Here is a 20,651-nt window from a genome sequence, read left to right on the forward strand (position 1 = left end):
AGTTAGTTGAGAATTCATCGAGGGGAATGGGACTAAAGCCTATTAAATAAGAGTTACCACAATGGGAACCCAACCTAGTTGACTAGAGATCCCAAGATCTAGGTTTAAAGGGACAACCGAGTTGTGATTGACTCAGAAGGATCACCGTGGAGTCCAACTCCTACCCATTTCTTTGATGAAATAGTGATGTCTGCAGCGGTTTAGGTTAAGTAATACTTTTAATGATTCTTATATCTAGGTAAACCTAGTGGAGTATGGCAGGATATTTTTCATGAGAATCACCTATGTGAGTGTGAATTGGGCCGGTTCTATAAGATTTGTGAAGGGCTATAAGTCTTTAGAGCACTCATGAAAGACCAGGTTGTTCAGGGCCAAAATGAACACAATAGTGAGAACTAAACTGTGTCTGGGAATATACTGTGTGAGTTCTATTGTCTTGGTTTACACAAACGGCTAAACAGTTCAAGACATCATGTTCACTGGTTAGCTAGTAAATCCGATATTGTCTCACAAGGGAAGGTTCAAAGCCAAAAGCTACCTATCCTTTGCAGAATATTTCTAATTTCTGTACTCTCTGATTAGATCATGTTGTTGCATTTTCTCTCCGTCAAATTCCATTTATGTGGGGGATTGTTGGAAAAATGGTTTAATATAGGCTTATTTTGGGCCAACTTTGAGGCCAAAATTGAGTGGGCCCCAAACATCTTTTGGGGTGGATCCGAAGAGGTGACGTGTTCCTTGCCGCGTGGCAAGTCACACGGTGAAGACGGAACGTCAAAACCATTTATGAGTGAATGGGTAGTTGATGTCGTTTTCGGGTTTAACATTAATTTCTTTGATAAAATTCATTTGAATTTTTTCAATAAAAATTATTGTGGGAATTTAATTTAATTTTAAATTCAAATTTTGGGTTCCTAAGTGGTTTCCTAAGGTTTGTAATTTTGGGAGTTTAATTTAATTCTTAAATTCAAATTTTTAGTTCCTAATTGGTTTCCTAAAAATTTGATTAAACTATTTAAATAGTTTAATAAAGTTATTTCATTCAAGTGAAAGGTTTTATTGAATTAACTATTCTAATAGTTTAATTATGAAGTTTCAAACAGTTTGCCTAACTGTTGCACCTACGGATCACTATTCAAATTATATGAAAGTGTCTTCAACGGCTTTTTGAATTCAAATTCAAAGGTTGTCCAAGGTGTGCACCTTTTCACTTTGAAATTAAACCTCTTCGGGTGAGTTCCTTGTGCCTATATATACTAAACTTTCTAGCAGTGGGTTGGTATCCGATATAGGAAAAATTCAGTCTGAAGTTGTGTTCCTTTTCTGTCCAATTTCTTTTAGTTTGTGCATTTTCCTTCATTCTAGTTTTTTTTAGGAAAATTATAAAGAGAGTATAGAATATAGGTTTGGTTCGCCGAACAAATTTATTTGAAGTGCTTCTATAAATTTGTGAAGATCATTGTATCCTGAGAGATAGACGTCATTCAACCGTAAGCACCGTAGCGGGACGAATCTGTCTTAAGAATAGAGTGTCACACACTCGACTTGATCTTAATTTTATTTCGGTTCGATAAATTAATCTGATATGTTATTTATTTGTTTTGTTAGTTTTTATTTCAAATTATTTTATTATCACATAAGATTGTTCCCACAGACTATACCTTTATAATAACTCCATTGAAGGAGAAATTCCGGTCAACCTTTCCCGCTGCTCGAACCTCGATTACCTTCATCTAGGTTTGAACATGCTTGTGGGGAAAATTCCAGAGGAGCTTAATTTGTTGTCGAAGCTCACTTTTCTTGCCATTCAAGGGAACAATTTAACAGGGACAATCCCTCATTCTCTTGGGAATATTACCTCTCTGGAGCTTATATCTGCTGCTGGAAATCTTTTGGTGGGGACTATACCGGTTTCCTTGAGTCAACTGAAAAACTTAACAGCCCTTGGATTTGGTGACAACAAACTTTCTGGTACGATCCCACCATCCATTTATAACCTTTCATCACTCACTATTTTATCTTTTCCTCAAAATCAACTTCACGGTAGTCTCCCACCGGGCTTAGGCTTTCTGCTTCCTCAACTTCAATACCTTCAACTAGCAGATAACCAATTTGCTGGACCACTTCCAGTCTCGCTGTCAAACATGTCAGCACTTCAATGGATTGATATCCATAACAACAGATTCAATGGAAAAATAGCTATTGATTTTGCAGGCCTACAGACTCTGATTCTTTTAGCTCTAGGATATAATGATTTTGGAAGTGGAGAACCGGATGAAATGAATTTTCTTGGTTCTTTGACTAACTGTACCAATTTGGTTGGATTGGATCTAAAAGATAATCAATTAAGAGGGGCTTTGCAAAATAATGTGGGCAACCTCTCTGCTCAACTGTTCTATTTGTCACTTGATGGAAATCAAATATATGGAGACATCCCTTCAACAATAGGTTATTTGGTAAATGTTGAAACATTAGGTCTGGCGTATAACCAATTCACAGGTAGAATTCCCACTAATGTTGTTAATCTTCAAAAGCTGCAACGGTTGTTTGTTAGCGACAACAAACTATCAGGAAAAATTCCAGATTCTATCAGAAACCTATCATTGCTGAATGAACCTTCCTTGGGGAATAACAGATTAGAGGGAACCATACCTTCAAGTCTTGGAACCTGTCAACAATTGTTATTGTTGGAACTTGATCAAAACAACCTTAATGGAACCATACCCAGACAACTTTTTGATCTTTCCACTCTATCCATTTCACTAAATCTAGCTCGGAACCATTTGTCTGGTTTGATACCTATAGAGTTAGGTAACCTTAAAAATTTAGCACAATTGGATTTATCTGAGAATCAGTTGTCTGGTGAAATTCCTAGTAGCCTTGGTAGCTGCACTAGCCTTGAGTATTTATACCTAGAGGGGAACTTCTTTCAAGGGTCCATTCCTTCATCACTGAGTTCCTTGAAAGGTATTCAAAACTTTAACCTTTCTCATAACAACTTTTCAGGACAGATTCCAGTGTATTTAGAGTATTTTTCATTGAAGATCTTAAACTTGTCCTTCAATGATTTTGAAGGGGAGGTACCAACAAAGGGTGTTTTCGCAAATGCTAGTGCGATATCAATTACTGGGAATAAGAGGTTATGTGGGGGCATATCTGAGCTTCAGCTACCCAAATGCCCCATCAATGAATCACAGAAAAAAAAGATGTCAGTTGCGAGGCTTATAATGATAATAATCATAACAACGTGTGCAACAACTGGAGTAATCTTAGTAACATGTTTGATCTTCTGTTGGTTTAAAAAGAAACAAAGAAATATGCCTTCAGGATCATTGTTGAGGAGATCACTCTTGAAAGTGTCATATGGAGAACTTTTTAAAGCAACTGATGGGTTTTCTTCAGAAAATCTGATTGGTGCTGGTCATTTTGGTTCTGTCTACAAAGGAATCGTTGATAAGGATGGAAGCATTGTTGTAATCAAAGTACTTAATCTTCTACATCGAGAAGCTTCCAAGAGTTTCATGGCCGAATGTGAAGCCTTGAGAAATATCAGACACAGAAACCTTGTCAAGACAATAACTTCTTGCTCAACCATTGATTTCCAAGGCAATCCTTTTAAAGCTTTAGTGTATGAGTTCATGCCCAATGGAAGTCTTGAGAGGTGGTTGCATTCATGTATGGAGACAGATGATGGACAGGACAAAATTCAGAAACTAAACCTTCTTGAAAGAATAAACATTGCAATTGATGTGGCTTGTGCACTTGACTATCTTCACAACCACTGCCAAAAGTCAATCGTTCATTGTGATCTAAAACCAGCCAATATTCTTCTTGACAGTGACATGACTGCCCATGTTGGCGATTTTGGGCTTGCAAGGTTTCTCCCCCAACTCATGAATCCAAATGAAAGCAGCTCAATGGGAATAAGAGGGACTGTTGGGTATGCAGCTCCAGGTAAACATGTTATTATTTCCATCATCTATATCAATATTAGCTTCATCAAATATATGTCATTCAAAGAACACCAGTCATCAAATATATGTTTTATTGATTAATTTTTATGTATTTGTTTTATGTGTATATTACAAATGGCAGAGTATGGTCTAGGAAATGAAGTGTCAACAAGTGGAGATGTGTACAGCTACGGGATATTGTTATTGGAGATGATGACAGGGAGGAGACCCACCGACCCTATGTTTGAGGGCGGGCTTAACCTTCACAGCTTTGCTAGGATAGCATTACCTGACCGTGTTTTGGAGATTGTAGACCCAACGCTACTGAACAATGATGACAGTGAGGCACAGGCAGAAGCGGAAGAGACAAAAAGTAAGTGGGATTCAACACAATTAAGAAATGGCAGCACAACAGAGGAGTGTCTGGTTTCAATGGTCAAGATTGGAGTTGAATGCTCCATGGAGTCGCCGCAAGATCGAACAAATATAAGTAATGCTGTCCATGAGCTGCATTTCCTCAGGGGCATCCTTATGCAGTAAATGTCTTAAATGACTTTAGATGCATAGGGTAGGGCTGCAAATTATCTGAGCTATTCGCGAGCTCAGCTCGGTTCATTATGTCAGTTCATTATGTAAATAATTGAGCCCGGGCTAGATTTTTAGGCTTATTTAATAAATGAGCTAAGCTTGAGCTAGAGCAAGCTCGGCTCATAAGGCTTAGCTCATTTATTATTTATAAAAATAATATGGTAAACATGTTATTTTATGTATTAAATAATATAAAGTGTTGTATATGTATATTTAATTTAGAATACTATGTAATGAGCCGATCGAGCTTGATTATCAAGCCAAACTTTTTCTTTGTTATCAAGTTTTGAACCGAGCTCAAGCTGGACTAATTTTTGAGCCGAGCTTGAGATTGATTTTCGAGTTCGATAAACCAATGAGTCAAACTCGAGCCTTGCAAAGCTCGACTCGGCTCGTTTGCAGTAGAAAGTAAAAAGCTTTGAATTCCCTTCAATATCATGTTTATTTTTTTTTAGCATCTCTTATCAGTACAAAATTGCATCTATCAATCCTATATGGCATAGGTACATATCCTCCTTAATAAAGAGCTTAAGTAGCACAGGCATTGCATAATTATTGGTAAGAGCTTGTTACTGAGGTATGATAGACTTCAAATAGGCCTGAACAGAGACATAAACAAGAACAACTGAAATCAAACCCATGGGTGTGTTTTTCATGCATTTTGTTTAAGATAGATTGAAATCAAGCTTGTGGACATAAATATAGTTTTTGTCCACCATGATGAATTCGGTATGTTATAAAAAAGGTAGCGGTTCAGAAAAACCTAATCTGATTACCTGTGTCATATAAAAAACCAATATGCATTTCTGCAGATGAACTGCTCAGAAGCATCTAATATTTGTCATATCCTTCAAGAAATAAAAACATTTAATACCATTGTTCTTCACCAACATTCAATATCATTGGTTTTGTCATTTCAACGAAAAACATAGAAGCTCATTTCTTTTGGATTAACTTGTCTCAGCTAAGGTTTCCCCTCTCACCAAGTACTTATATTACCACCGAAAAAAGAAGCACCATAGAGCTAAACTCCTAACAATAACCCCAACAAATATTGGCTTGCTTATCTTAGCCAACAATAACATTGGATTGCATTACCAAAAATCTTCATTACATGTCCTAGACAAGTGGATTATAGGGTTCAAATTCTCAAAACATGGTAGAAACAAAAATCACCATAGCCATACCTTGTGCAGTTATTCTCAATAGCCAGATTTCACTTTATTGGTTCCTGAAAGCATTTTCTTCTTCAAAGCTAGCTCCAAGCCCAACAACAAAATCAACTATCTGTTTCAGGGCAAGACCCTCAACAGATTGTTAGCACTCCTGCTCATTATCACCTATTAGATGCCATTCTGAACATGAAAAATGATTTGCAAGTGGAAATTCAAGTCAGCTTGAATTGGGCAGTGTTATACTAGACTAGTGATATTGTCTAATTCAAGCCCAACACATTGCCTGTTTTAACTGGATCTGAACTTCAAAAATCACTGTATTTTGAAGATTCATGTCTATACTGCAACTTGGTCAGACCAAAATGAATGAATTATTATAATAAGTAAAGGGGAAATAACATTTAGTACAAATTTGATTTTTTTTTTTTCTTTTTCCAGATCACAGTGAAGTTTCCGAACTTTAATAATTAAAATTTTATACTTTTATGGCTTGGTTTGGGAAGTGGGTTGGTTTTTTTATTTTATTTTATTTTATTTTACTATTTTAGCTTGGGACTAAAAAGGCTGGTTTGGGAATGGCTTTTGGCTATTTTGGCTTTTTTGTAAGAAAAATAATGTAATGATTATGGGTTGGATGTTATATTTTGTCTTATTGGGATTAAAAAGTTTATTTTGTTTTTTGTGATTATTTGAACCCAAACCTACCCAAACCCACTTCCCAAACAATGGCTATGTAATAATTTTAAAAATAGACGTAATTTTTCCACAAGTAAAAGTAAAATTTAGACAAAATATTTTTACAGTTCTGACATAATTATAACCACATTTTTTTAATAATGTTAAAAGAATTATAACTAATATATATGGTATGAAAACATAAATGATAATATTATTTTTTTTATTAGGGTACTGTTATGGTGTGCAACCCCTTAAGGTTGCACACCATATGCAACCAACACAAAAGGTGTAAATGGAAAGTATAAACATGAAACAGGACAGCAAACAGAAAGACGTAAGTGTAAGGTGTAAGTTGCACACTTAAGAAAAGTCATTTTTATTAATACAAATAAAAAAGGGTATGGCTTTTGTCCAGTCTGGGATCGGATTGGACCGTGCTGTTGGGCCCGTGGGAGCCACCACGGGTCCCGTTTTGATAATCTGAACCGTTAATGTGTAAAAATCGTCGAGTACTATATGCTTGTAAAAAATCATATTGATCGGATATCGATAGCTATGTGATCAAAACAGTTTTTTGTCAACTGTTAATTTGTTCACCGTCAAATTTTTTTAATACGAAACTGATTTGATCATATAGCTATTGATATCCGATCAACGTGATTTTTTACAGGCATATAGTACTCGACGAGTTCTACATATTCAACGGTTCAGATTATCAAAACGGGACCCGTGTTGGGCCCCCATGGGCCCAACAGCACGGTCCAGTCCGATCCCGGACTGGACAGAAGCCATACCCAATAAAAAATTTTTGATAAAAATAAAATTAGGTATTAACATTATGTGAGTTAAAACTTTAAAAAATATAATGTGATTACCAAAAAATTGGAAAACTAATTTACATCCAAAATCTCAACTTCACACACTCTCTTTCCTCCGACGGCCTCTCTCTCCTCTCCTTAAAATCCGCCGTCGTTCACGGAGGCGCTGGCGCATTCTTCGACTGGAACAAAGGAGCTTGAAAACCATTCTGAGCGACGTTGAGGCCAAGGATCCGGCACCGATTTCCATCAATTCGCCGGAAGATGTGTCGGTGGAGAGGTTTAGGGAGGTTCTCGCGGAGCTTGATCGACGAAGAGAAGCTCTACGGCACAATCACAGTCACCGACGGACAGAGTTCTCAATCCATCTACAACTGATCAAGAGATCATTATGAATCCATCAGCCCGGGCCAAACCGCTTTGCTGACTGGCCCAGCTCAATCCATCTCAGCCTGCGACAGCTTCACCATCGACGTGGCTCTCAAGGATAAGGACAAATTGTCTTCGGACGATGATGTCAGCAGCAAGCAGATACCGTGGAACGTTTACAACACTACCAATAAGTATGATGAGCCCTTATACGGCGACGTTCCTGGCAAAAATGGTTCGGTGACGGTCAACTACATAGTATTGAGAAATGCGGTGAAGGCTACTGTAGAAGTTACGCTCGTAAAACGAGGTGGGGAAAACTGGCTTCATGTTTACGGACTGTTTACTGCTCACAATGGAAATTTCATGAATGACTCTGCATCTTCGAGAATCTCCAAAACGTGCTTCGCTGAAATCGCCAAAGAATGTGCTATGACTCTGTTTGGATTTCCAGAACTCGTTGCAAAGTTCAAGAAACTATCTCCAGAGAATTTTTGAATTTTTGTTGTTGAATTTGTGTTTGAGGTAAAATTGCTTTTGGAAATTTGAGAGAAATTCTCTCCAGAGAAATTCTGGATTTTCCAAAGAATTTCTCTGGGTTTAACCTAAAGAAAATTCAAATTTCTCTGGGTTCATTTTGATTGATTTTCTCTGAGTTCAAATTCAAATTTCTCTAGGTTCATTTATAAATCAGAGAAATTTTCTCTAAATTAATTTTCTCTGCCTTTAATTGAGTAAAATTAGATTAGACATCCACAATATTATGTAGAATCAGAGCATTCACATTCTGATTCAGAGCATTCTCATTATGATTCACTGAATTGAATTTCACTGATTCAATTGAAAATTCAAGAATTTCATTGAATTGAATTCAGTGGATCAGTGGACTCCATCTTAATCAGTCCAATTTTACCAAAGAATAACACTGAATTGAATTTTCTCTAGTTTGGACCAGAAAATTTCTCTGGATTAAATTGAATTTTCTCTAGTTTGGACCAAAGAATTTCACTGGATTGAATTTTCTCTGAATTGATGTTGAGGGACCTTAGACATTATAAAAATATTGAGTGCTCTTTATACTATAAAATCATAATACCAGAGACCTTAAAAAAAATCTATTTTTTCTTACAACCATCAAATTAATTTAAACAAAAACAAAATAAACTGTGGCACCGTTTGAGAAGGTGGGTTGGAGACTTTTTTGGCTATTTTAGCCACAAAAAACAAAATAGGCTATTTTAGCCATAACAAACAAAACATCACATCCAACCCATAATCATTACATTCTTCTCTCACAAAAAAACTCAAAAAAGCCAAAAAGCCCTTCCCAAACCAAGCTTTTAAGCCCAGGCTAAAATAGCCAAAAAAGTCAAAAAGCCAACCCACTTCCCAAACGGAGGCTGTATCATTTTTTTTTACAACCATCAAATTAATTTAAAAAAAAAAAAAAAACTAACTATCATATTAAATGTAATTTTTTTAAACAGATTAAAATAATCAAATAATTAATTAAAATAGCCGAATATACTTTATTAAAAAAATAAAAAAAAATAGATTTTTTTTTTTTTTGGTCTTAGCTATAATTATGAGAAAAAAAACAAAATCCAACAACCTGTCAGAGCTGTCACGCAGAGAGTTCTCTCTCTCTCTCTCTCTCTCTCTCCTATTCTATTCTGTTCATCGACGAGCCATGGCGAGCCTCTGGCGAGCCGCGATGGGCGGCAGCACCCAATCCACCGACGACTACGAGGGCGTGGAGTTCTGGTCGAGCCCGGAGCGGTGCGGCTGGCTGACCAAACAAGGCGAGTACATCAAGACCTGGCGTCGCCGGTGGTTCGTCCTCAAGCAAGGCAAGCTCTTCTGGTTCAAGGAATCCACGGTCACCCGCGCCTCCAAGCCACGTGGCGTCATCCCAGTGGCCACCTGCCTCACTGTCAAGGGCGCCGAAGACGTCCTCAACAAGCAGTTCGCTTTCGAACTCTCCACTCGCTCCGACACCATGTACTTCATCGCCGATTCGGAGAAGGAGAAGGAAGACTGGATTAACTCGATTGGACGATCTATTGTTCAGCACTCGAGATCGGTCACTGACAACGAGATCGTCGATTACGATAGCAAGCGCTAGAGAGAGATTGATTCAGATTCTGTGCTTGTTTGTTGTGTAAAATTAGGTACGTTTGATCTTTGTCTTTGCTCGAAATTTTTAGAGAATTTCCGTGTTTTGTGCTTTGAATGTGTATAAATCGATTTAAGATCAATCTCGTGTTTTGATCTTTGTTAGAATTCTCTGTTCTTGTTGTTATTATCAGATCTTAAAATTTGAAAAAAAAAACTAAATAAAAAAGTTATGCTTTGTGGAACTTCCTTGTGTTTTGTAAGCTGTGATCAATTATGATGTCTTAGTTGCCTCATTTGGATATTGTTTGAATTTTTGTCTCTTGCAACTGTATCCCTTTGTTGAATTTTTAACTCTGTTATTATTATCACAATTAGAAAGAGAAAGAAGTTGAATTTGATGGAAAAGAAAGTCTTAGTACGTGTGTAACTTGGAAACATGACTGTGAAGTCTGTGATATACTGATAGTACTTGACAATGGCAGAATTTGTGTAGTCAAATGCTTATTGTAACTTGTACCCTCAGTTTGTTCTGAGGTTTAGTAATCAACTCATCTGAATTTGTGCGATCAAATGATTGTTTGAGTGTAAGAACACAAGACGTCCGTATAGCAAGGCAGAAATTGGAGCACCTAGATTCAACAACCTAAAGGATGTTATGATGATGAATCCTATGGTCGTAGAGCACTAACAATATAGGGTTTTGAGTGTGTCAACTTAACAAAATTAATGCTCAAAGATCAGCATTCTTATTGTTCTTTGGCATTTACAACTTAGCGCGTGTACATGATTGCCAAAGAGTATACCAAGGGTATCAAGACAAATGAGGTTAGTCACTGAGGACTTAGTTTCTAGCTAGTTGTTGCAATGTAAAAGGAGCCACAAGTGTTTTCTGGAGATGAGATCTCCAAGAAAGTGATGCAGCCAATTGGTTATGAGAAAATTAGTTGATGACAGAAGGAAAGTTTTTCCTTGGTGGACTGAGATTTGGTATTATCTGGGTAATCACCATTCAGTAAACTGGCCACAAGTTTTAGTAGACTTTTGATTATGTGCCTAGTAACTTGCGCCTAGTAACTTGCTGCATTTAACCTTGAAGCTGTCTAGTGAATACATTAGATGATACATGTGGCTCATATGAATGAAAATTTTATCCATTGCTGGGATGTCAACCTCGCATCCCTTTTCACGCTTAGTTGCTGATTTAAAGCAATTGATAGTTGATTTATTCTTAGCAACCTTCTTCAGTGGGTTTTTCACTGCATCAGTGAGCTAGGTAGTTTCTTGAGAGATATATTCAAGGTTGTATCTTTTTTAAATCATATACAATGTAGTTTTCGCCTTTCAGCGAATAGTAAAGGTCCAGTTATTAAGGTCTAATTTTTCAAGAATACTCTCTCACCTTAACACATAGGTTTTGTTTTAGCATAAAGGTGTCCATGTAAGTCTATCTTGGTATTATAATAATTCTTAGCTAAAATAATTACGGTTCTCCAGGATTCTTATTTACCTAAATCTTTATACAAATCATTGATTTTCTGAAACTTCTTTACTTTGCCTCATCAAAACTCTTCCCAAATAATTGGGAATCCGTTAAACAGGTAAGGGCTGAAATTAAAAGGAAAACAACCTCATATCATACAAAAGTAAAGTACATTATCATTCTCTCATATGGACTGAATAAAAAATAATCTTGTAAAGTAATCATATATTATTTATACAATTTGTGATATACAGGTTCCTAGTTTGAAGATAAAAGTACAAGCACAATCCTCGTCCTTTTCGAATGAGTGTTCACCATTTTTCACTGCTTTGTCCTGCAATTTAGTTACCAAAGTGCCAAAAATGAGAAGCCAATGCCATAAATCTGTACTCAATCAAGACTGGTTCCGGGTGCTAACATAATTCATGCAACTCAAGCACATAAAAGCATTATTGATTATTTAAATCACCATTATTCAAGTTGAGTAGAATACCCACACAAGGGCATGGTGGCCAATACTTTTAGATTACATAATGATATGATAAGGGTAGATTTTGTTACTTGAAAATAGAAGGCCTATCAAAGTGGATTAAATTTTCAAAAATGTCATTGTCGTATCATTTTGGCCAACAGTCATGAATTTTGTACAAGAATAAACTTTTTCATATTTTTAGGGTAATTGGATGATTTAAATTCCCATTTGATAAGATTTAAGGCTTGGTTTGATTTAGATGATTTAAATTGACATTTGATTGGAAAAGGGCAGGCTCATTATTAGAAATCTCACATTAGAAAACATAACCTGTTTACTCCGACCATTGTCCAGTTATCCATGCTGCTGCCTCCTGTTAACCAGGACAAGCCATAGAGGATTGAAGCTAATGTCAAAGAAATGACAAGTGCAATTCTATAGAGGGAAGAAGTTAAACACAAGACCGACCTTTAATTTCATACCTAGTAGAAAGTTTGCCTTGAAGAAGTTTTTTCTTGACCAGATGAAGTTCATGGAGAATATTACTCATGCTCATTCGACCTTGTGGTGACTCTGTAGAGCATGCCACTCCAATCCTGACCTGGAAATTAAACATTCCCCCATTTTGTTGCCACTGTTCACTTGCAGTGGTTTCCAAGTGTTACCGGCTGCTGCAACAATAGCTTGTACCTCTTCTTCTTCATTGTTTTGGATCACTGGGTCTACAATCTCCATCACATGGTCAGGCAAGGCCATCCTAGAAAAGGTATGAAGATTAAGGCCTTCCTCAAATATGCTATCAGTAGGTCTCTTCCCTGTTATCATTTCCAATAATAAGATTCCATAACTATAGACGTCTCCATCAGTTGTCATCTCACTTCCGAGATCATACTCAGCCATTAAAAAAAAAAAAAAAAATTAACATTCAAAGGTCCTAAGGGTCTTTTTTGCCCGAAAACAAAAATAATATGAAAGAAAGAGAACAAAAATCAATTCTAACAAAAGTGAGTGCCATAATATGAAAGCAATACATTTGAGAGTATTTGAAAGGTAAAGCAGTTGTTACCTGGAGCTGCATATCCAATGTTTCCCCTTGTACTAATTGAACTGCTTTGATTTAGAACAGTGAGCTTTGGGCAAAATATAGCTAGACCAAAATCTCCATCACTGGCAACCATGTCATGGTCAAGAAGAATATTACTTGGCTTCAAATCGCAATGAATGATTGGTGTTGGGGATTGGTGAAGAAGATAATTGAGTGCACAGGCTACATCTATGGAAATGATTATTCTATGTAAAATGTTGAGTCTCCGGACCTTATTTTGTTGATTATTCGTTTTTAGACTTGAATGCAACCACTTCTCTAGACTCTCATTAGGCATGAATTCATAAACTTGAGCTTTGAACTCATTTCCCTTTTTTGTTTTTTGAACTGAAGAAACTTATTTCCTTGAAAATCAATACTGGAGCAAGAAGTTATGTTTCTGACCAAGTTTCGATGTCGAATATTTCTCAAGGTTTCACAATCTGCCACGAAACTCTTGGTAGCTCCACGATTTTGAAGGTCAAGTACTTTGATAGTGGCAACAGATTTCCCATCCTGATCAAGAATTCTTCTATATACAGAGCCAAAATTACCAAAACCAATAAGATTTGAAGAAGAGAAACCATTTGTTGCTTTGAGTTTTTCATAAGAGACTTTCAAAGAATGATTCTTTTAGCAATGAAACTGTTTTTCTTCTTAAACCAACAAATTACGAAGAATGATGCCAAGGTTGCTCCAACAAGTGTAGAAGCTACTACAATTGCTAATATATGTGAAAGGGACATTTGAAGTTTTGGTTTCTTGGTGGTGCAGTTGGGTAGTTGTAATTCAGAAATACTGCCACAATGCCTATAATTTCTAGCAATTGATATTGCACTCGCATTTGAGAAAACTCCCTTCATTGGTAACTCACCCTCAAAATCATTATTGGGCAAATTGAGTTCTTTTATGGAAAATTTCTCTAAGAAAGTTGGAATTTCACCAGACAAATTGTTATGAGAAAGATTAAAGTTATCAAGCCCTCACTAAGATTCCAATGCTAGAGGAATAGATCTTTCGAAGAGATTTTTCCTGCAAATATAAGTTTTCAAGGCTAGTGCAACTGCCAAGACTGATAGGAATTTCACCAAACAACTCATTCTCAGAGACATCTAGTTCTGCTAAATTTTTGAGGTTTCTGATCTCTACTGGCGAGGAACCAAACAAATGGTTCTGAGCTAGATTTTAAGGGGTGGTTTGAGATGTTTTAAATAAGTACACTTTTTGACTTTTTATAAAAAAATGTGTAGAAAAGTAGAGAAAGTGGTTAGAAAAATAGAGAGGAGATGTTGATAGATGTTGATTGATGTGACCCAAATAAGTATATGTATGCAAAAAAGTGCACTTTTTTAGGTTAACCGAAACAAGCACTTATATAGATAGTGATGAGACTGTTAGAATTTACCACTCACCTACTACCTCCACTATCTTTCTCCACACCTACCACCTCCACTATCACACACTCCACTACCATCCACCTCCACTATCACACACTCCACTACCATCTTCTCCTCTATATATAGGAATTGTAATATACAGAATATAGACAATCTTGTAAGATATCAAACAATCTTGTAATCAATAAATCAATAATATGTAAAATAAATTGATGTATATTATTGATTTATTGATTACAAGATTGTTTGATATCTTACAAGATTGTCTATATTCTGTATATTACAATTCCTATATATAGAGGAGAAGATGGTAGTGGAGTGTGTGATAGTGGAGGTGGATGGTAGTGGAGTGTGTGATAGTGGAGGTGGTAGGTGTGGAGAAAGATAGTGGAGGTAGTAGGTGAGTGGTAAATTCTAACAGCCCCCCGCAAACTCAAGGAGGATAGAAACTAACCAACTTGAGTTTGAAGAGAGGAACAAAACAAGAAAATACATAAAATAAAAAAAGATAGGAGACACTGTATGGTCGTGTCAGACCGTTGATGAAGACACTGAAAGGTGGTGCCATAACGTGGTAGAGGACACTGTATGGTGGTGTCAGACCGATGTAGAAGACAGTTTATGGGGTCATGTCGGACCGTTGTAGAAGACAGTTTATGGGGTCATGTCGGACCGTTGTAGCAGATTTGTGACAGTTTACGGAGTCTTGCTGGACCCTTGTAGAAACTAACCGGAATCAATGTCGGGACAGTTTACAGAGTCTTGTCGGACCCTTGTAGAAACTAACCGGTATCTATGTCGGGACAGTTTACAGAGTCTTGTCGGACCCTTGTAGAAACTAACCGGAATCTATGTCGGGACAGTTTACAGAGTCTTGTCGGACCCATAAAGGAGCTAACCGGTATCAAATGTCGGGACAGTTTATAGAGTCTTGTCGGACCCTTGTAAAAGTGGCACCCTCAAAAGGTGTGCCCAATTTTGTCAAAAGGCGTGCCATCAAAAGGCGTGCCCAATTCATCAAAAGGTGTGCCGGACATGATGGCGAGGCACGTGGGCGCCTTGGCTTGCGTGCCCGTTTGTCGGCTGGTGGTAAGAGGCGCGCGATGCGCGTGGCTGCCTCGACTATTTAACCAAGGTTGAGGCGGAGGCTGTGCAAACCAGTCTGAAACCGCCGAAAATCCTTTGAAAAAACTCTTCCGTTTCTGAGAAAGAGATTCTGGAACACTCTGTTGCCATTCTGTCACCAACCCTTCCGAACATTACCAGTCTGAAATTGCTATTTCGCTGAAACACTTAGCAACCCAAAAAACATGGCCTCGTCTTCCCGTCCAGCTACCCAGAACCTGCTCACGCTCTTTCCAGAACTGAACGAGCCCACAGGAGAAATAACTGGTGCGGTGTCCAGTGAACCGCAACCAAACACCTCTGGTTTTGCTCCATTGAACTTTCCGATGCGGTCGGTGGAGCAAAAAATGGCGGTGCAGTCGGATGTGGAGGCCAATCAGTATACTCTGAAGGCATGTGTGGAAAGCATGACGGCGGTCACAAACTTGTCGAACCGGCTGCAGAGTAGGACAAATGAGGTGCAGCATTTAAATGCCCAGCTGGCTCTGCTCCAACGCATGTATAAGGATGCGCGAGCAGAGATAAGCGTGCTAAGGGCAGAAAACAAGGAGCTGAAGCGGAAGGCCACCGTGATGTTCCGTTTTGGAGGGCCGCCATATGCTGTAGTGGAGGAGCAGGGAGGAGGAAACTTGCGGAGTGGTCTAGGAAATACAGAGGCAGCAACGTCAAGGGCCGCCCAGGACAGAGGCAAGAAGAAAAGACCTGCAGTAGAGTAGAGAAGGGATGTCGGGGTGTGGCCGTCTGCAGGAAAGAAAACAAAGCCGTTGTGGTTTGTTGTTGTTGTTGTTGTTGTTGTTTTTTTTTTTTTTTTTTTTTTTTTTTTTTTTTGTGTAAAATTATGATCGGGGTTGATCCTCGGCATGAAAGAAATGACAAGTTTGTGGAATGGTTTGTGTTTGTTTTTTTTTTTTTTTTTTTTTTTTTTTTTTTTTTTGGTTTTGTGTTTAATAATAATAATAAGAATAAAAAAATAGATAAAGAAAAGAGAGAATAGTTTTGAGTGGAGGATGTTGGGGGCGATGGTGTAATGTGCAAAAAGAAAAGATAAAAAAAATAAAATAAAATAATGATTTAAAAAAACAGTGATAGTGTGTGAAGTTGTGAGTGGGTTGATATAAAAAATAAAAGAAGGATTTGAAATACCATGCCATTGTCTCCACACATGACATGTTTATGTATAATATATATATAAAACTCACATGGTTTGACCTGAGATGACAGCCTGCCCACAACAAACCAAGCCGACAAAATTTTTTTTTTTTTTTTTTTTAAATTACGAAAAATAAAATAAAATAAAGAAAAGGAAAGTGGGAAAAGGAAGGGTAGCGTGAATCAGCATGTGGTTTAAAAAGTGAGTAGGTATGGGTTTGATATAGATAAATATATATAGAGAGAGAATGGGGAACAAGGGGTGGTGGTGCTGTGCGAAAGATGGAGTAAAAGAAAAATAAAAAAAAAAGAAAAGAAAGGGGGGGTGGGAAACAGGAGTGCATTGAGTAGTTTATATAATAATAAGAGTAATAAAAAAAAAAAAAAAAAAAGTAGACCACTTGAGATTTGTCTGGGTTTTGGAGCAAAAGGGAAGTAGAGGAGAGAAAGTGTGTGTTTGGAGGAGAGAGAAAGAGTGGCCGAGAGGGAGAGAGAAGGAAAGAGAGATGAAAAAAAAAAGAGAACCATGGTGAGTGAGGTAGATAGCATGTTGAGAACCACGGGAGCGCCGCATAAATGGGTGACGCCGTGTTTACGTATAGCGGCGTAGATCACCGCCGGAATCGGCTGCCTTGTCGGAGTCAAAGCCTGTGGTTGAAGAATCCAGAGAAACCCGAGATGTGGTCCGGCGAAGGACTCGGCGGCGGCGATGGTCACCTCGCCGAAGAAGGAGTCGGGTGTTGTCAAACCAGAAGATGATCGTGAGGACACGACAGCGACAAAGCGAATCAAACAATCCCAGAGATTGCAGTCCACGGGAAGAAAATTTTCAGATGGATCTGATGGCTCCACCTCCTCAGTCGAGATCGTCGCCGGAAAGGGAAGCCGAGGTCAATTTTGTGGTGACGGCGTCGGAGCATAAACCGGCTGGACCTGAAGTAGCTGCCGAGGTAAGACCGATGATGAGGAAGGATGAGGAGGACGACTAGGAGGCATCGACGGTGGGTGTCTGACCACGTGTAAGTGGTGTTGTTGTACACCACAGAAGGACAGTCCCCATACACGGTAGCAGCTCTTTCTAGTAAGTCCAAGGGAGTTAGAGGACTAGAGTGTGCTGTCCGGCGGGCGGCCAAGGCGAGGTTGCCGCCCGCCGGTGAAGCGAAAAAAATTAAATTCTTAACCTTGCTCTGATACCATGTAAAATAAATTGATGTATATTATTGATTTATTGATTACAAGATTGTTTGATATCTTACAAGATTGTCTATATTCTGTATATTACAATTCCTATATATAGAGGAGAAGATGGTAGTGGAGTGTGTGATAGTGGAGGTGGATGGTAGTGGAGTGTGTGATAGTGGAGGTGGTAGGTGTGGAGAAAGATAGTGGAGGTAGTAGGTGAGTGGTAAATTCTAACAGAGACTCTCAGAAGTTTTTCAAGTATGGTGCCACTCAAGTTGTTTTGAGCAAAAATAAAATGGATTTTTTTAAAATAATTTTTTTTATTGAATTTTATTAAAACATGAATCAAAATTTTCAACCTAGTTTTGTTAATAGGGCTCAACAAAAATTTATAAAACAAAGGTTCAAGGGATGGTAAGACAAAGAAGACGGAAAAAGAAAAAAATTATTAAAAAAAATTACAACTTATTTAATATTTTCTAACAAGAAAAATTGGGTGTTGATGTTGATGGAGTTGTCTTGCAGATAAGGAGCTTCACTTTGCTACTACATTGGCTTTCTTGGTGAAAATAGATAATGAGGCCGAAAAAAAAAGGTTATAAAGAAAACTGTCTAATCTAAAAAACATGTCATTTAGTTTCATTTTAAGTTTGACCCATCATAAAATGTAAACTACGGAAAAAGATACTTGTTCATAAAACAAATTACAGCTCACAAGGGTGGGGCTCTGTGTGGGATATGGGACACTATTGTAAGTGTTTTGTGGTCTATTCTTGCGAGAATAATATCTGTATATATATTATGTGAATATTGTTTCCTATTTAGAATTGATTTAGGTTTATTTTTATTTCCTATTTAGGATTCGTGTTCCATATCTATTAGAATTCTCTATCAGTGATGTATTCGTTTAGGATTACGATTTAGTGTTCTATATAAGTAATGTATTCTTTGTTCAGTAAATACAATTGAATATACCAAAATTCTTCAGAATTCTTACATGGTATCGGAGCTGTGTTCTCCTATTTCTGGTTCGTCGTTTCCCTCTCTGGTTCACGATCGATCGAAGCTCCTTGCTTCGTGGGTCATATAGGTCTCTCTCGCCGAAGGACTCCCCTCTGACCTGGTTTGCCTCTTCTTTCTGGTCAACCCATCTGTTCGACGTGGTAGTTGTGTTTCAATTCCTCATCTATTCGTGACTTCTTCTCTCTGACTCGCGGCTGTCTCTGATCGTGGTTTTTTCTGGTTCGCTGATTCGTCCTCTCTGGTTCGGGACTCGCGTCACTCTTTCCTCGTCGCATTTGCTTGTTGCCTTGGTGCTTCTTGTTCTCTGCTTGTGACTCACGAGCAGTGTTGTGAAAAGCGCGCCTAGGCGTAAGGCGAGGCGAGGCGCACTGCCTGCGACTGAACAGGTACTAGGCGACGCGCTTTTAGTTAGGCGCGCGCCTTAGCAGCGACTTGAACCAGGCGAGAGAGACGCAAGGCTCACGCCTAGGCGCGATTGATTGTTCAAGAGGTAGATTTGATCTAACGGTTGTAGGGGTGTATTCAAATGGCTCGTAATCACAGAGGATTACAACTCATGTACCATATGAGCCAAATACGACTCAGATGAACCCTAATCTGTGTCGTCTCTTCCTCTTTCGCCTCGCCTTGGACTTTGACTTCGACTTCGACTGGGCTGCTGGAGCTGGACTGCGACTGCGACTTGGACTTCGGCTTCGCAGGTCTGTTCGACTTTGACTCTCTCTCCCTTTCTCCTTCTTCTTCTTCTTCGACTTCGATTCTTCTGCTTCGACTTCAGTTCTGCTTTTTTTTTTTTTTTGGGCTTCGACTTCTTCAGGTGTGCGTGTGTTCGACTTCGACTCTTCTTCTCTCTCCTTCTTTAGTGCTTTGTTTTGCTTCTTCTTCTTCTTTTTTTTTTTTTTTTTTTTTTTTTTTCAATTATTTGAGTTGTCTTTGAAAAAAATGTAAGAGAAGAATTTACAAAATTTACAAATAATTAATAAATACACTGAAAAAAATACACTTGAGTTGGTCTTTTTTTTTCCTTTATCTGTTAAGGAAAAAAAATTACAAATAATTAATTATTCACAAATAATTAATTATTTGTAATATGCTATTGATCTTTTTTTTTCCTTTATCTGTTAGAGAAAAAAAAATACAAATAATTAATTATTCACAAATAATTAATTAATACAATGTGGTATTGGTCTTTTTTTTTCCCTTTATCTGTTAGGGAAAAAAATTACAAATAATTAATTCATCACATGATTACACATTACATTACACTGAAATTATTTTCCACTTATTAAATTTGTTGTGTAGAAAATGACATCGGAAAGTAATAGAAAAGATCCGGTGTGGCAATATACCCATTTGGTAGAGGAGAATAATTTAAACAAGTTCGAGTGTAATTTTTGTGGTAAAGTATCAAATGGAGATGTTTATCGGGTGAAACAACACCTCGCGGGAGGTTATAGGAATGTCACTGCTTACCCGAAGTGTCCTTCTCATGTAAGAGAAGAGATTAGAGAGTTCATGTAAAAAAAAAAAGACACAAAAAGAAGAAATGAACATGTTGCTGATTTCGATGACATGGACATGGAAGATGAAGATGAAAATGAAGATGATGATGTTGTTGAGATCAATGTCAATCAACGCTGTAAGTTGACAAGTAGTAGCCAAGGTTCATCCAAATCCAAATCAAAATCAAAAATGCCAAAGAGAAAAGGGCCTATGGATGTTTACTTCACACCCAATCCTGAATCAGTGGTGAAAAATCGAAGAGACCAAGCAAAAGGGAAACAAACCAAGATTGATGCAAATGACCCTTACAAAAAAGAAATGAGAGCTTGGGCAGTGCAAAGATTTGCAAGGTGGATGTATGATGCTGGTATCCCTTTTAATGTAGTAAATTATGAGAGTTTTGAACCAATGATTGAAGCCATTGGCCAACATGGTCCTGGTATGAAGCCACCGACTTACCATGAAGTGCGCATTACCCAACTCAAAAAAGAAGTGAAACATATTGAAGATTTGATGAAGAATCATAAAGAGGATTGT

The 20,651-nt window shown here is 37.7% G+C and overlaps 2 protein-coding genes and 1 long non-coding RNA gene across 3 annotated transcripts in view; all 3 read left to right on the forward strand.

The window, feature by feature from the left end:
* Positions 1–1,681: 1,681 nt before the first annotated feature.
* Positions 1,682–4,788, forward strand: LOC114308250 (receptor kinase-like protein Xa21). Its single transcript, XM_082876372.1, has 2 exons — positions 1,682–3,954; positions 4,096–4,788. Exons 1-2 carry the CDS (start codon positions 1,746–1,748, stop codon positions 4,491–4,493), a joined length of 2,607 nt encoding a protein of 868 aa, XP_082732498.1. The 5' UTR covers positions 1,682–1,745; the 3' UTR covers positions 4,494–4,788.
* A 4,483-nt stretch (positions 4,789–9,271) lies between these two features.
* On the forward strand, positions 9,272–9,706 carry LOC114308249 (pleckstrin homology domain-containing protein 1). The gene has a single exon (XM_028253798.2). It carries the CDS (start codon positions 9,272–9,274, stop codon positions 9,704–9,706), a length of 435 nt encoding a protein of 144 aa, XP_028109599.1.
* Positions 9,707–14,342: 4,636 nt separating this feature from the next.
* LOC145793534 (uncharacterized) overlaps positions 14,343–20,651 on the forward strand; it is a 144,856-nt gene continuing 138,547 nt past the window's right edge. Inside the window, exon 1 of the long non-coding RNA XR_014333874.1 lies at positions 14,343–14,784. This is a non-coding gene — a long non-coding RNA (uncharacterized LOC145793534). The remainder of the gene's footprint in view (positions 14,785–20,651) is intronic.

The sequence above is a fragment of the Camellia sinensis genome, chromosome 1 (genome assembly GCF_055761805.1).
Source record: "Camellia sinensis isolate YWXY chromosome 1, ASM5576180v1, whole genome shotgun sequence".
Classification (NCBI taxonomy): domain Eukaryota; kingdom Viridiplantae; phylum Streptophyta; class Magnoliopsida; order Ericales; family Theaceae; genus Camellia; species Camellia sinensis.

Bases quoted from the DNA above. Each gene is read 5' to 3' on its own strand.
- LOC114308250 (XM_082876372.1), top strand. From the start codon at position 1,746: ATGCTTGTGGGGAAAATTCCAGAGGAGCTTAATTTGTTGTCGAAGCTC. The intron at 3,955-4,095 runs GTAAACATGTTA...TACAAATGGCAG, and splicing joins TGTTGGGTATGCAGCTCCAG to AGTATGGTCTAGGAAATGAA.
- LOC114308249 (XM_028253798.2), top strand. From the start codon at position 9,272: ATGGCGAGCCTCTGGCGAGCCGCGATGGGCGGCAGCACCCAATCCACC.